At 44.0% G+C, this 16367-nt stretch overlaps 1 protein-coding gene across 5 annotated transcripts in view; it reads right to left on the reverse strand.

Moving 5' to 3' along the window:
* Positions 1–1078: 1078 nt before the first annotated feature.
* LOC135914549 (cytochrome P450 3A5-like) overlaps positions 1079–16367 on the reverse strand; it is a 35057-nt gene continuing 19768 nt past the window's right edge. For all 5 annotated transcript variants that reach the window (XM_070523548.1, XM_070523549.1, XM_070523550.1 and 2 more), the window contains 9 exons: positions 14288–14525; positions 12206–12336; positions 10050–10134; positions 6241–6313; positions 4954–5062; positions 4230–4321; positions 4000–4140; positions 2591–2753; positions 1079–1931 (listed from right to left, as the gene is read on the reverse strand). In XM_070523548.1, the coding sequence (XP_070379649.1) occupies positions 1854–1931; positions 2591–2753; positions 4000–4140; positions 4230–4321; positions 4954–5062; positions 6241–6313; positions 10050–10134; positions 12206–12336; positions 14288–14525 (1110 nt within the window). In that variant the 3' untranslated portion in view covers positions 1079–1853. The remainder of the gene's footprint in view (positions 1932–2590; positions 2754–3999; positions 4141–4229; positions 4322–4953; positions 5063–6240; positions 6314–10049; positions 10135–12205; positions 12337–14287; positions 14526–16367) is intronic.

Genomic DNA, 16367 nt, shown 5'->3' on the forward strand with positions numbered 1-16367 from the left:
CAGGTAGTGACCACGGATCCGGATCATGAGACTGAAATAACCAGAAGAATAAGAATGGGCTGGGGTGCGTTTGGCAGGCATTCTCAAATCATGAACAGCAGGTTGCCACTATCCCTCAAAAGGAAAGTGTATAACAGCTGTGTGTTACCAGTACTCACATATGGGGCAGAAACCTGGAGGCTTACGAAAAGGGTTCTGCTGAAATTGAGGACGACGCAACGAGCTATGGAAAGAAGAATGATCGGTGTAACGTTAAGGGATAAGAAGAGAGCAGATTGGGTGTGGCAACAGACGCGGGTAAATAACATCTTAGTTGAAATAAAGAAAAAGAATGGACATGGGCCGGACATGTAATGAGGAGGGGAGATAACCGATGGTCATTAAGGGTTACGGACTGGATTCCAAGGGAAGGGAAGCGTAGCAGGGGGCGGCAGAAAGTTTGGTGGGCGGATGACATTAAGACGTTTGCAGGGACAACATGGCCACAATTAGTACATGACCGGGGTAGTTGGAGAAGTATGGGAGAGGCCTTTGCCCTGCAGTGGGCGTAACTAGGCTGATGATGATGATGATGATGATGGCTGTTCGTATGGAGTAAGCTCTTATTCAGCAATAATCCACATTTCGTTCTTATATTAGTGAGTTTATTGCACGTTTATTGCTCTATACAATTTTACTAAAGCACTTCAGTGTGTTAACCAGTTTTGACAGATTGTCAAGATGTTATTTGCTGCTGTTATATGTACATGACTTGTTTCTTTTTATGCTGGTCGGTGCTTGCTACCCCCCTGTATGCATTGTAATATTTCTCCTCCCCGCCGCCATTGTAACGCCATGAGGCGCTGCAGGTAAGACGTAAATAAATACATCAAGTTTATGAATTTGCGCTTGTTTTAGAAATTTGCAAATGTTGTACCAAGTTTTAGAACAAACGGATTCCTTTCACGCACATGCCCTCAAGCTCTTCAAAGATAGCGTGGCGCAAGATTGCAGCAAACGCGATGCAAGAAAGAAACGGTAATGTTGCCTGCGCCGCCCTCTTGTGGACGCACCGGGCACCATATAGCAGAGGAGCATACTTGCTTCAAGCGAGTTTATTCAGAAAACGTCCTGAAGTAGGGGAAATTGGACGCCTAAATGTCCCTAAAATGTCACCGGCATCTAAACACTATGCGTTGCTTGTCAGGCTTTGCTGTTCAAAGTCTGCTGATGCTTGTGTGCTGAGTTTGAATCTAAATCATGGTGATTGAAGTGTGTATGCATTCTACACAAGGCGTGCTCTCAGGGCATACATTTAATTTCACGCTAAAGGAAAACAGTAAGTCGAGCTGGATAGATGGATTAGTTGTTTTGATGTTTATCATGTGTAAGTGTACAACATAGTTGGGTAGGAAATTGTCGCCAAAGGCACCCCTTTGCTTCTCAATTAGAACCGCTGAAGCCAAACGGTTCAGTTGACGCATATCCACGTGATCTCTTTCTCCGCTGTTCTCTGTGAATCAGCCAGCGCTGATGTCACATGAAAGGTATCACAGTTTGCCACAGGAGGTGCCACACTGATTTTAAATTAGGTATTTTTCTTGCTTACAAAAATGCTGTTCCCACTACGAATTACGAAATCCTCATCACAGAAGCCTAGTGTTTCAATCTATCCGAACTTAATATTTTCTTTAGCAGTGCGCTTTTAAAAAAATACCTGCTCGCCCTCCTTGCCCCTTTGGTCGGTCATTGTCGTGTATGAAAGATTTTACAAATTTTGACACTGACATGTTGGCAAATATGCCTATTTGTGTCCTTAACCAAATTTAAACGTGTTGTACATATGGGTGCAGATTGTTGTTGACCCTATTTGATCAAAGTCGTTGAAAGACAATGTAGGGGCCGTCACCAGGCGATGAGACCATGGCATGATAGTCCATATTCATATGACCCTGAAGAAAAGAAAATAAAAAAAACGATTGTGCAGTAGGAGTGCACACAATGTAATCAACACAACATAGAATAAGAGCAGCTTTTACACAGAGACATTATCTTTGAAACCGCGCCCAATGTAATACGCGTACGGTAATTCATGAAATAAAATTTCAAACGCTAGAAACTCAGAAACCAATTTGCCAGCAAGAAGGCTACATTTTATTCTGTGAGGTGGTTGGCCTCTCTTTCAAGAGACAGTAGTGAGGGTGGGACCTAACCGTTACAGCGGCACATGCTCTTTTTATATACGCCTACTTGTATTGGGAGTGGTTAGCGTAATGCTGCTCCGCTATTACTACTACAGTATATTTATTATCGCAACTTTTTTACTATAAAGTCTTACTTTTGTATCTGTACATATATAGCGAACCGAGCGAGATGCACATTGACCAGTCTTCCTATTTTTGTATGGTTTATATATATATATATATATATATATATATATATATATATATATATATATATATATATATATAGATGCCTAGAAGCCTTTGTTTATTTACCTGGCAACGCCTTCTAACGAAATCTAAAAGCTTGTGGCAGCCAAAAGCACTGCCGCGAATGGCCACATTGATAAGAAATGTGCTGTAAGAGAAGAGGCACGAGGCACGCTCACCTTCTGAGACTCTCCCAATGTCAGCTTGAATTTGTCGACCATTCTTGCACCCGTGTATATGATTTCCAGAAGTGCTAGACGCTTGCCGATGCAGTTCCGTGGGCCATCACCGAATGGCTGGTATGCGATTGTGGGCCTCGCAGCAACGTTCTCCGGCAAAAACCTAAAGCAGCAGCAGCGACAAAAACAAAAATGCTACTTTGGCTTCACTTCAGAATGAGCAGCTGCTCTTACGTCACCAATGCTACCCTCTTAGGTGCACGAGCCCCACTGCGTCCGTTTTCGTTTTTTGCCCCTTACCTCACGTTAAAGAAATGGAATTCACTGAAGCTCAATCACCGGCACCTACAGAAAATCCAGCCATGTTTCAAATAGCAGCTCTTACCAGGACATACTCCTGGTTAAGTTACTCGGTAACCTGGGAATAGGGGCTGCTTTTGCAAACCATTGATTTCACCGACATTATTTCCTAGCAGCAACAGCATACAGCGTCAAATGTAACGTATGTGGCACAGAACAAACTACAAAGCACCTGCTGTGTGCATGCCCATCACATGAAAATGACAGAAAAAACTAAATGACAGGCTCGTTATAAGAACGGAAGATTCTGGGACCGTGGCCGTGCCTCTAGGTTATGCGCACGGCGTCGAAAACTGCTGCTGTGCTTTTTGAGGTTCACCGTCTTATATTATCTTATATGCTGCGAACTTTCTTCTCTCGTCCTTCTCATATTCCACTTCCATTTCTCTTTTCCCGGTGAAGGGTAGCAAAACGGGCTAAGGCACACTCGCGCCTCCCCCTCTCGCTCTGTCAAACCTGCTGATTTAACAAGATATTTAGTTGAAGTCAGTAGACAGGCTTTTTGAAAGAGTCTTTTTTTTCTCGAAACATTTTCGTATGTGCCCTTTTCAACATAGTCCCCAATGTACCTATACTGACGACGATCCTGTGTTTACTGCGTTGTGAACAAGGAATTCCCCCCCCCCCCCCCTCCCCGTATAGGTTTTTAATTGCCAATAAACGTTCGGACTTCCTCAATTGCCAGAATCTTCTGTGTGCTGTGTCTATTATGTAAGTGGGTGAACAGAAATTTCACTTTCGTGCAAATACTTGTGCTGAAGCCACCGTGTGCGCTCGCAAGCGAAAATATCGAGAGAAATGGTGCCCCGAATCCGTTTTCTTCGGATCCGGGTAGTGCTGGGTGAAGTCAACTAATACATTCTACGTGGGCGTGTTCAAGCAATACGATGTATTAACGCAATTCCACCGTGCCGAGCTGTGCTCGAAGCAATTTTAATTACTTTTTGATGCCGCAGTCCTCAAACACTTGCTCGCGGGAGTATTTAGGGTTGAATGTTCGCATTTGAGTTTGTGTTTAGCAGCCCAAAACGCACACTTGAAGCGCTTACCTGTCGGGGTCAAACGTTTCTGGCTCCGGCCAGATGCGAGGGTCCATATGGATCTGAATAGTTGGCGATAAAATGCTTGTGCCCGCCTTGTACTTGATGCCGTTGTACTCAAAGTCGTTTATTGCGCTTCGGGTTGTGAAACTGCAAGTTTAAGAGCAAGAGGCATATAAGTAGTGCAACTTTCGCGTGATTAAGTACGGCAGCAATGCTGAACTCGTTTGGAGACTTACGTTACGACGGGCGGGAACATGCGAAGAGTCTCGTCCACAACTCTGGCCAAGTATTTTAAGCCTTGCGATATTGCCGTGTAATCCAGTTCTCCCTGCGATGAGTTTGCTCCTATTATTATTCCCGAACAGTTAAATCAATAGCGTGACGTGCTATCTCCATTGCAACCTAATTTGCGACAAAATGCAGTCTAGTTCTCATTGTAGCGTCTGGCAGCTAACAATGGCTTAATTTGTATTCTATGGACTGCCCTTTTCCTATATTAAAATGCCATCCGAACATATTGGCAGCCATGATAGTCGGTGTTCCTTCAACTTGTTTCGTGTAGAAGAGAAAGCCAAGGCCCATGCAAAAGCTTTTCATGAGAGCCGGAGGTCTACGAAATCTTATTTCATACTGACATTAACTCCTTGTCCGTCCAATCGCGTATTCGTACGTGAACTGCGCTTTCCTATCCCTTACAAGTTTAATGTGCAGCATAGTTGGAAAGAAGATGAGACGAACAGTAGATTTAGTGTAAACTTTTCGAGGTTTGCCCACAAAGCATGTTAACGGTGATGGAGCGAAGTAATTTACTACTGGAAACAACTGCCGGCTAACATCCTTCTCGTGAAGAAATATCGTGGTGTTTTGTTTAGTTTTCATATTGTGCTTTACATGTGACGACCCGCGTGCTCTGCACGAAGAATTTTTCACAATTGCCTTGAAAGAAGCAGATGTACTCACATAGCGTGCAATAACAGACTTCACTTCCTCGCGGACATTTTCCTGGATGTCCTGATGCTTGGCAAGAACGTAGGCGAGGTAGCTTAGCCCTGTGGCTGTTGTCTCGAAGCTGAAATCAGCCGTAAAGCAGACGTGTGTGACAAGATATTTGACTCGCACACTTTCTAGCAGGAGAGATGAGCGCAGCCATGGAAACAGCGTACATGAGAAAATATTTTGTAGGTAACAGGCTCGATGAAACGCATCGTGGCCTCCGCTACAATGCAAGTCATGTAAGCACTAAATAATTCATGAACAAGAGCTATGCAGGTAGTGCTGAAGCATGACTGCCACTCTGAAGCCAACCATCAAAGCATTGTACCGCCGGCACTTGGCTGCTTATGCGATTCGGCAGGAATATTTCACGTTGTCTTGTGCAAATGCGACAAGCGGAAGCCCATAATCATAAGCGGGGTGGAGTCGAGGCAGGACTGAATGTTTATGCTTGTCATTCTGTCAGCTTGCATTCATTCATATTGAAAGTAGCAGTTTCATTTTGAAGAACGTATACTGTAAGAACGAGCACTGTATAGGGTGCTTGGGCTTCATGTCCGACGGTGATAAAGTTTTCACGCGGGAAGTGAGGGTGTTACAGACAAAGCATGGCTAGAATGGTGAACGAGAGTTCATGCGGAACCCCACATGAGTGCCGCAGTTCTCCTTTATTGGGAGCTTAAAGAAACTAACAATCAAGTCTGTTTTCAGTGAGAATGCCAACAACATTCATGTGCAAGGATTTCTTTTCGGCTGAAAAGTGCCTCTGGTGGAACTGAAGTTACCTAATTATGTGTTACATCATGTGCTAAATTATTCTATATGTTCAACTGCACCAGCCTTCCGCAAGTTTCAATTTTTGCGAGGCATAGGCTTTTACAGTGCTCAAACATCGTATCTGTGACATTTTTACACTCTCCACGAAAAACACGACGACATCTGGAAACATCTGTGCCACAAAAGCGCCAACTTGCAATGGAGAGTAATGATGTGGCCCACGCCTACTGCTATGCATCAAATTTATGCTGCTACAACGCAAGAGCCCGCGTTGATAGATGTACGGCACGCATACTTCATTCCGTAGAATTTCGATTTTCTAGTGAAACGCAGTGTCCAGTTAAAATTATTTGAACTTTTCTCGCAAGGATGCCGAAATAAAAGGAAATGTACTCTGCCTTTGAGGGATTTTTACCTCATGTCAGCGAATAAACCTTGAATATTATATTTTCGTGGTTAATGTATTGTCTGACTTACCCAGCGATGAATAGAATGGTAGTATTGATGCCAACTTCTTCTGGACTCATTCTTTTGAAAAGCTTGGCGTCAGCTGCATGGAAGAAATACATGTTGAATAATTATGTTTACAGAACAGTGCAATCTTGCAATCTTCGAGGAGCAGCTGTGTGCTTAGCAGAAAATTTGTGATAAAACGTGGAATATCAGAGATAGACAATATGTTCCCGACTGATGTTGTTTAAGAAGCCTGTCAGATTGTTTTAGTGTGAAAGACTTGTTTTAAACTGCGCTTGGGGCTGAATCTTCAAGGCTCATTGTTAATACCGAATTTACGCCTTGCGACAGCACTGAAACAGCGCTACGATTAATATTATTTGGCTTAAGCAATAGTTAGAAATTAACCCCACGATATGAACGTTCACTATTTTGTAAGACTCGCAGAATCTGAAAACATGGAGTGTGAGATTTATGCTCGGGTTCCACATTTTTCTTGCTATGACAGCACAGGTTTTTGATATTTAGGCAATCCAACGCTTTTTGTTACCATACCTGCTTCGGTAGTGTACGACGTGAGGCCATAATAAAAAAAACTCAGAGACGCGAGTGCGAGTAGGAGCCCCGCTAACTGAAAGCTGCAAATTGAACTGCATTCTACCTATTCGCTGGATCGAACTTGCTGACAGCGACAGAATCAGAAAAAAAATCCCCACAATTACGATACCCCGTAATGCGAAATTTGAGCGCAGCTCTGCGCGTGTTTTAGTTTCGCGATATATTGGCTTGCGCGGATAGTCTTGCTCGCGCGACACGTTGCAAACGGAGCGAGGTGCGGCGCGACTGCCTCGCTAATCGGGAGATCGCGTGAAGCAGCGCGTGGGTGACGCGTGGGCACGATTCACAGCAGCCGCCGCAGACAGACCTCCTCTCACGCAGTGCTTTGTTTCCATATATGGTATCTCTGGACGCGCACGTCGCATGCCATCCGTGAACAGACGACAGAGCGCATCTCTGACGCCATCTGGCAGCAGTCTTCGCAAGTCTTGGGTGGTACTGCGCTTTTCTTCTCAGGCTGTGCTCCGCGTTGGTTTACATCTTTCGCTTTGCTTATTCGCTCAGTTACGACTAACAGTGCCGACGTTCGCCGAAGGAAGAGGCGCCTAAAAACAGCTCTCTAAAAAGGCGAGTCAACCAAAGTCGCCGTGAAAGAAGTCTAGGCGACGTATATTAACGAGCGTTAAGGAGCTCGTGTCGCAGAAAAGCCGGTGTCATCGGCGTCGGTGTTGGCGTCCACGGCGTTGGCAGTGAGCGATAAATCCCAGAAGGCACTTCATAAATAAAAAAAAAACATCTTGCAAGATGGGCTGGTGGGAATCGAACCAGGGTCTCCGGAGTGTGAGATGGAGACGCTAGCAATCAGCCACGAGTTCGTTCCTTCAAAACGGGACAAAATCGCCTCTAGTGAATGCGGTGTTGCCTTAGAAACTTGCCGTAGAAAGTTATACTGCGTTGTATATCGGTAATTATGACCATGTAACTTACAGAAGTCGCAGTTTCACGAGTAGCGAAGTACGTTTCCGCTAAACTACTTCTGCGCTCTGCGCACACGCAGAGCCATGTTGCGGCAAACACAGGAGACGCCCTCCTCGCAATGTACGGCGCTGCCCCGACACGTGGCGCGCCACTCGCCCCATGACCGCGCCCGCCTTCATGGCGCGTCGGGGCACGGCTATCTCTGCCGATCGCGACGCTTGGCTGGCGTAGCGCGTTTGAGTAGGCGGTGCGAACGGGGTGCGATAACGCTATCGCGTTCCACTCTTGAAGGCGAAGCTTAAGCGTCCTCTAATTTTTGTATATGTATTGATTTGCACGGAAATTAGGATATTACCAGTCTGATAAGTTGGGTCGGCTAGTAAAATTAATTTAAATTATGGGGTTTAACGTGCACCTATATCTAAGTACACGGATATTTTCGCATTTAGCCCCCATCAAAATGAAACCGCCGTAGCAGGATCCGATCCCGCGTCCCCGCTGTTAGCAGCCGAAGGTAGGCTAGTACACACACTAGAGAAGAAATAGCTCTTTTGAACTGGACAGAGGCAGCGACTACTTACACGAGTGCTGACTAACAACCACACAAATTGATTATTTGGGCGCGTTGTCTATAGTCAATTTCCTTTCGCTTTATCCTCTGCTAGTTTCAACACTAGTTAAGGACGGATGGTGTTTAAGATCCAAAGTCGGCGCATCTCGATGACTCAAGTGCATGGTGGTAGCGCGAAGGAAGATCTGTTCTCCGGTAAACAGACGCTTTATTCAAACAAGTCGTTCCATAGTTAAGACATAGAGGGTTCGCTGACGCATGTATCACCATGCCTGTGAATAGCGAATGCAGAAGAGCATTAAAGATGATGCAATGTTGCCTTATTGCATAATATTAAGCCGAAAGCCCTAAGTGGCTCGTGGCAATGTCTCATACCCCAAAAAGGCACAGTAAGACAAAAAAAGCACTGAGACAAAAAATATCGTCATCAGGAATGGCTCATATCCCCGTAAGCAAGCAAATACACAATTGCTGAATATCAATGAAAAAAAAAACGAAAGAAAGCACGAAGAAAAGAAACAACGAAAGAAGGAACGAAAAGCAATGAAACAAAGAAAGAACGAACAAAATAACAAAGAAAGCAAGAAAGAACGAAGGAAAGACGGAAAGAAAGAAAGAAAGAAAGAAAGAAAGAAAGAAAGAAAGAAAGAAAGAAAGAAAGAAAGAAAGAAAGAAAGAAAGAAAGAAAGAAAGAAAGAAAGAAAGAAAGAAGAACCTTTAGGTAGTATATTAGACGCTCGCATTTGTCGTTGAGGGGGTCGACGTACAGCTCCATACATTTACTTCACTCTACTGCTTGTTGTGTGTTGCTTGCAAGAAGTCTGACCCCACCGATCGTATAACTTAATACATCATCACATGCGCAGCAGGCTTTCGCATTCGCGTGTTACAGGAGCGTAATATGCTGTCGAACGTTTTCTGAATTATTTCCAGTGTTTTATTTGTTTCATTGTCGGGCCTTACACTCCCATCCGTTCCGTCTACTTAATTTACTCATGCCGAGATATTTCATTCGCTTTTTTTCTGGCGCATGTAGGGAGACGCTGTCTTATTTTGCGTAAACGTTGGTTGACACACATGTATTTGTTTTTGTTTTTTGACAAAGAGTCCAAGTAGGCTGATCCTGAATATAGGGCAGTTCACGTTCAAATGTGGTTAGTTTTCGACTATATTGGTGCTAACTACGCCGGTATCGTTAATCTGACTTACATTGCAAGGAATTTTACCTTCTTATCTTGTGCACACCTACATTTTGATAGCTTTTGTAACTCCCTATGACATTCCAAAGTTACGAAATTCACCCTTTCGTTAAGGGATTACATATACATAGAAAGCTAGATCTCAGATACGCCAAACCTGCCTGAAGTCGGCAAAGAAGACTTTATATACAAACATTTTCTATGCCATTCCTTCTAAGAAAGTGTTTGCGAAAAACTTTTTAAGCAGTCATTTATAATGATTGCGTCACTACACGTTCTGGTATACCTTGTAGCGTGTCTCAAGTCCCCCTATTGCTAAACATAGCCAGTTTAATTTCAGAGCGTGCGATAAAACGACAAAGCAGCGGTAGTCTCACTGAACAAATACTCTTAAGTGAAAACAGACTGATCAACCACACTGTCAAGGTAGGTGAGCGACGGCATGACGGGACGACGAAATATCAAATAGAAAACTATGTGCGATAGAAATGAAGTTGCTACAGCAATATGGTAAATATGACACATACCATCAAGAAGTTGGGGTGCTTCCGGCAGCTCTCCTTCCTCACTCTCAACATCAAGCATCGTCTGCAGCATGTCCGGCTTCCTCGCCTAAAATCAGAGGTACAAATCATAGCGAGTCTTGTCCTCTGTTAGGTTATAAAATTTTAACGGGACGACTCCACAACCATTCGAAGAAGAGTTCCAGCAATGGTAAGGTTGTGTTAAATTTTTCACAGTGCAAGCTGTTATGGGCCCATTCCCACAGCCGTTTCGGTTGGAGATGTCGTCGGCCACCGCCGCCGCTGGCGCCCGTCACAACTATCGGCAGGAATGAGAAAAAAAAAATGCCCAGTTCTCACTGAGATACAAGCCGGCTTTCTGTGCGGCAGTCAGCAACTCTACTACTACGTCGCGCCAGCGCTTCCTAGCTGCTGCGAAAGCATGCCATATACACGTGTCCTAGCACGCGAGGAGCCACGTGATTTAAGATGCGCTGTGCGTAGCCTCCATACGTGCCTACTTTGCATATTGCATATTGTTGCACCAGGTGACACTCCACGTAGCAGTTGCATAGCTAGCGGTGCAAGGTAGATAGACAAGTTTTAAAAAAGACAAAGAAGATTAAGGAGATGTATAAAAAAGCGCTAGAATAAGAAACATGTATAGCATAAATGATTAAATCAAGCAGGCTAAGTGACTGGTTCTCGTCGCCCCATTTCAAAGGGGATGTCAATAAGTCATTATCTTTATCAGAAGCAGCACCGTATCGTGGCAATTGTCACGCGATGTGAGATGCACGCCACGTAGCGTCAATACGTGCAACTTTTCCACTGAAGTTGCGTTTTAATCAACTATGTTTCGCAACATGTAGCAGTTACATCGTAGCGTGTCACACGTAAAGGGAACGCGACATGTTCGTCAGGCAGTCTGGACTCCTGTGTTTGCTCTTCGGTACAGGTTATGACGCCTTCTCGCAACGTACGAACTGCTGCTGAAGAAGCGAATCCTACAGCTACGTGCGCGGCTGCCACTACGCAACCTCGGTGTCAGCAGACCTGTTTGCAGAGAGCAGCACAAGCCGCAGCTCCCGTCGAGACCGGGCGGACAGTTCAGTTCGATCTCGTGATAACGACGCAAAGGAACTTCGCCGCGAAGACCCTGTAGTGCGCGCTGCCGAAAATGGAGCTCCAATGGAGAAGTAGGAGTAGATTTTAATGAACAGAAAGGAGGAGAGGTCGGCCTGGAGAGTGTGTCTTTAGCCTGCTACCCCTCACTGGGGAATGGGGAAGTGGGAAATACAGGCAAAGGTAGGTGGCGGGTGATTATGGTATGGTACAATGAGATACTATATACACGTTGTCCAATATGCGGATGCGCACTGTAGACGCAATGCACGTAAGCTCCTATGGAGCCGCTCCTCTAGCTTACGCAGTGACTTTGCTGCGTGTGCCGCGCAGGGCTGTGACTTTTTTTGACTTACTAATACAGCAACAAACAGCACCCTAGAGACCACCAGACTTCCATTAGGCACCCCATGTTTGAGGGAGATCGGATAAATACATATTAATGTTTTGACCAGCATCAAGGCTGTCTAAGGCTACACTAAAAATAAATAAAATAAAGACTGAACGTCCCATGGGATACTGTCCGCGAAGTAGCATAGTTCGCATAAACAAGTAAAACGCTGCATGTGTAGACAGGAGTCGAAAAATGCTTCAGGCAGAATAGGAAAAATTAACATAAAATTTCGAGTGAGATGTGCGCGCTTCGTGTTTTCCATGTCCCTTGGCCGAAAAGCGGCTTTGAAGTACGAGTCACCTTACGTTGAGAGCAAGGAGAGTCCGGGACAAGGAGTTCCTGAAGATACTTATTGTTCTCTTTAAAATTCTCCACTTTTAATTAATCTACCATTCCCAGAGCTTTGAAGTAAGTTCGCGGAGTGATAGAGTATTTCATTCCTTTGTATATAGTGAGACTTCGCTTGTAGTCTATAGAGGAGTCCGTAACCATATAAATAGAATTAAATGCGTGTTAAGCAGTCACCGGCACTTCATCAATATTATGCTGACAATCTCGCCTGAATTTCTTGATGGACTTTTGCGATAATATTTTTAAATGAACAAAACTATATTCGTTGATTTATTTTGAGTTCAGCGCGTATACACAAGCATAAACTCACCTCGGGATTTTTCATGCGAAGCTGAACCACCTTTGATGTGTGTTTGTTGAATATATCATACGTGAATGAGCCAATCTTCTCGTTCAGCCAAAGTATTGGCGCGATGTACTTGGACATCGTTGTTGTACTATCTAGAAAAGTGAAAGAGAAAAACTGTCATCCACGAGAATGTAGCGCGAAGATACAAAAGAATCTCATGCAGGTTCCTCCTAAAGAAAATATCCCCATAGAAGAAAAGCTCGTTCTGATCGTAGTTTGAACCCGGCACGAAAGCCTTTCCGGGCGGTCGCTTTGTAAATCTGAGCTAATGAGGAGGCTTGAAACTTACAAAGCAAGGCCCAATTAATAGACATTTCGAAGCGCAGAATATCTTCAAATAGTCTTGAAAATGTAATAGCATTGTGCGGATTTTGAATTTCTAAGGAACACCGCGGATAATTTAAGAAGAAATCGACTGTTTAAGAGCCCGAAATAATTTTGAAAATTAGTGCGGTGCTGTAAACGAGCCACTAACATTTATCTTGATGTTGTTTCTGGAAACTGTTATTCTGAAGAAGTTTACATACTTCAATACTTGTGAGGAAATCCATGAGTTTTTAATTTTTGTTGTAGATGCTAACACGAACTACCGCGTGAATTCATGACCGCATGAATTCAGAAGCAAAGTTTGAATGGAAAACCCGAATTGTTGGTTATACAGCGTGCCAATGCATTTCTTCGGACACTGAAAAAAAATATCGTTCACGCAAACACACACACACACACACAAATACACACACACACACACACACACACACACACACACGCACACGCACACGCACACGCATACGCACACACACGCACACGCACACACACACACGCACACACACACACGCCCACACAAACACAAACTCAAACCCATGCATACACACACACGCGCACACACACACAAACACACGCACACACGCGCTCAGACAAAGACAAACTCAAACACACGCATACACACACACGCGCGCACACACACAAACACACGCATACACACAAACACGCACACGCACACACGCACGCGCACGCACACACACACGCTACCATGGGATATCGAGTCCAACAGCTTTGATGCCTTCAGGTAGCGGGCTAAGTTTTACTGAATAGTTGACTCTTCCATATCAATGGACCACGTGAAACCTGCAGCCCGAAGGATGTTTTATATCTGCTGCCAGGGCCATGGCCAGGGCTTAAAAAGTGGATGAATAGATGGCGCCCTCATAGCTCAGTTGGTAAGAGCGCTTACATACACTTGCAACAGGATGTAAAATCAGGCGAGTTAGTGTAGCTTCATAGCTGTAAGAGCGTCATTTTAGTTTATATTCAGCACCATGTGGTGTCCCAATCTTTTTACTCACTCTGCGTCCAGTCGCGCTGTAGGAACCATGTAACATGTATGTACATGCCTATGCAAGCCTCACATTTGTTCTAGCTATATTTATCGAGGGCGCAATAGCGCGCACGTTTATACGTCATTGTCATTACTACATGCCTGTCTCAATCCTTGTCACCGCACAGCGTTATCGTTAGGCTATTTCATATCACTGTATAACGAAGCTCTTTACTAGCGATCTCTAATTACCCTCTTTTATATGCCAACTGGTTTCAGTCTATTCCTGCGAACGTTCATATTTTATCACACCACTGCATTCAATGCCGTCGTCGACCAAGTTGTCCTTACCTTGGTGCCCATTTTATCACTTCAATAAAACATCAACTCTGAGCATCACACAGCCGGCCTAACCCCGCTGCATCTTATAAGGAACTGGACTATCATTCACATCAGCGTTGAACCAGTAGTCCATATTGGCGTCTTCTGGCCTGTCACACTACACGTAGCTTTTACGGTGCCTCGCTCGCTGCACACTTCGGCGTTTATCCTCCGGTTTCTATCTCAATCTCCAAATCCTAGCCCCATATCTTAAGCATTGGCAGAATCCGCTGAGTACATGCCTTTCAAATATATCTGTACGTTTAAGTGCGTCTGTGTGCTTTGTTTCGTAGTTGCAAGTGAATCCATAGGATGCGTTAGGGTAAGGCAAAATATGCTATACTCACGGGCAAGCATGTGCACAGGTCCGGTCATGACGCCGGGCAGCACGCTCTGCGCTGTCTTCAGGAACGGATGCGTAAGCTCGCGCTGAAAAGTGCAGTCGAAGCCGAACGCAGCCCGACCCACGTAGTCCATGGTCAGGCCTTGGAAGAGACGCAGCATCGGGTACTCTTTGCCATCGTCCGCCTTCTCGCCCAGTATTTGGACGAATATGTCGGCCACTTGAGACATGTACGGAACCATCTGCATCGAATTCGAAGGTAGAGCCTCGTAATCAGTTGCTCTTCCTATCACGCGTCACCTGCGGACTTTAGAACAGAGCTTGAAGTCGGCAAAGGCGCCTATATACTCCTCAACACATCGAGTATTTAAATTTACTTCTTGAAGGATAAAATATCGAGGCGTGCAGGATCATATGTGCATTTGCTGTTGCTTCAAAGGAATCGTGACTGGCGTTCTAAAAAAAATTAAGTAATAAGATCATTTGCTGGTGTAGAAAAGGCGTCAGTCACATTTGATGAAATATCAATGCCGAACAATTTATTAACACTTCCAAGGCGCCTGCTGTGTTACTACTATTTTCGGAAATGACTGGGTTCTATTCATCCCGCCACGTAAGCAGTATCAAGATAAGGCCAAATTATGAGTCTAATAGCACATCCAATGATGACTTAGAATTTGCTTTGGTTGTCGCTTATTGTATATGGCATGGTAATTCGACGGGGATTATCAATGCTACTAAATCTCGCACAAAGAGCGCTAACTAGAGAAGAAGAATTTTAACGATTGAGGAAAATTTTCTTAATAGCTGTCAGGAGCTGTGCGTTTTCTGAAGAGCAGGTTCAGGAATGAATTTATTCACATGATTTCTGGATTTAGTTGATAATTAAAATAAGACTGTCTTGCAGTCTACTGCATTAAGCTACGTAAAAGTCGTTGCGTACAAGGTTTGTAAAGCCACAAAAGAGAAATTATAGAAGATGAATTACCAAAATTATATTGGTCTTCTTAAAATCACAAGTGTTGCTTTGTAACAACTGTAAAAAAAAACAAACTTGCAGGCACTTATTCATAACTTACTACTAGGTTGCAGCCTTGTCTACGCCATCCCTCTTTATTTTAAATGTTCCTGAAAATGGAAGAACGCTAATTTATTTTGCTCCAATAAGAGATCGATAGAGTGCTGAATAATTGTAGGCTTCTTGGCGTCGTTTCGTATTGTACAAACTATTATTTACATAAATTCTAATACAATGCAATCAGCGCTCGTCTTCAATCCTATGAGGGTACAAGCTGCCTTGAGGGAGGCATATTCAGCAATGAATTACATTCAGTATCCTCAACCAAGGGAACTAGAAATATGTCGATCACAAACAACTCCTCTTTGTGGCTTTGATATTGGTTATACTAAAAACGCGTTCTGTGCAGAAGAGAAACCAATAGTCATGGAAGAACTGCGTGGGGAAGAGGTACGGGAGAGAGAGAGGGAGAAAGCTGTTTATTGAAAATGCAGAGTGTTTAGCCAGCGTATTTTCGCCTGCAGGCTACTTTGAAGGGAATAGGACGAAGAGGAAGAAAGGCCCTAGAAGAAGGTGGGCAGAATAAAAAGAGAAAATAAAATATAGAAATGCAGGTCGTGTTATGTTATCAATAGCAGGGCAAGTGTCCAATGTGACGTATGTAGACGGTAAGTGCGAAATAAAATAAAATCGCAGTCTTCATGAGACGACGTAAATGTACGGGAAACGTACGCGGATATCACACATGAACATTCATAAAGATTTCGCAGCGACCTGGATTCTTCACTTGAAAAGCGGGAAATCAGAGAAAAAATTAGGTCATGCAAGAAGACACACTCTCCATAGCGTTATCCAATGCATGCTTAGAATAAATAATAAAGTAGTTGTTCTGGAATGCATAACGGGAGACACCCGAGAAAGCTGCTGTTTGTAGATGACAATGTCCTGTTCAGAACTTATAGATACGACTTGTAACAAATTATCGAAGATTTTAGCCACTAAAGTAAACCAGTGCGTTTGATACTGACATGTGTACTTGTTTATCTTTCTCGGTTGACCGCTTTTC

The sequence above is a fragment of the Dermacentor albipictus genome, chromosome 8, assembly GCF_038994185.2.
Source record: "Dermacentor albipictus isolate Rhodes 1998 colony chromosome 8, USDA_Dalb.pri_finalv2, whole genome shotgun sequence".
Lineage (NCBI taxonomy): Eukaryota > Metazoa > Arthropoda > Arachnida > Ixodida > Ixodidae > Dermacentor > Dermacentor albipictus.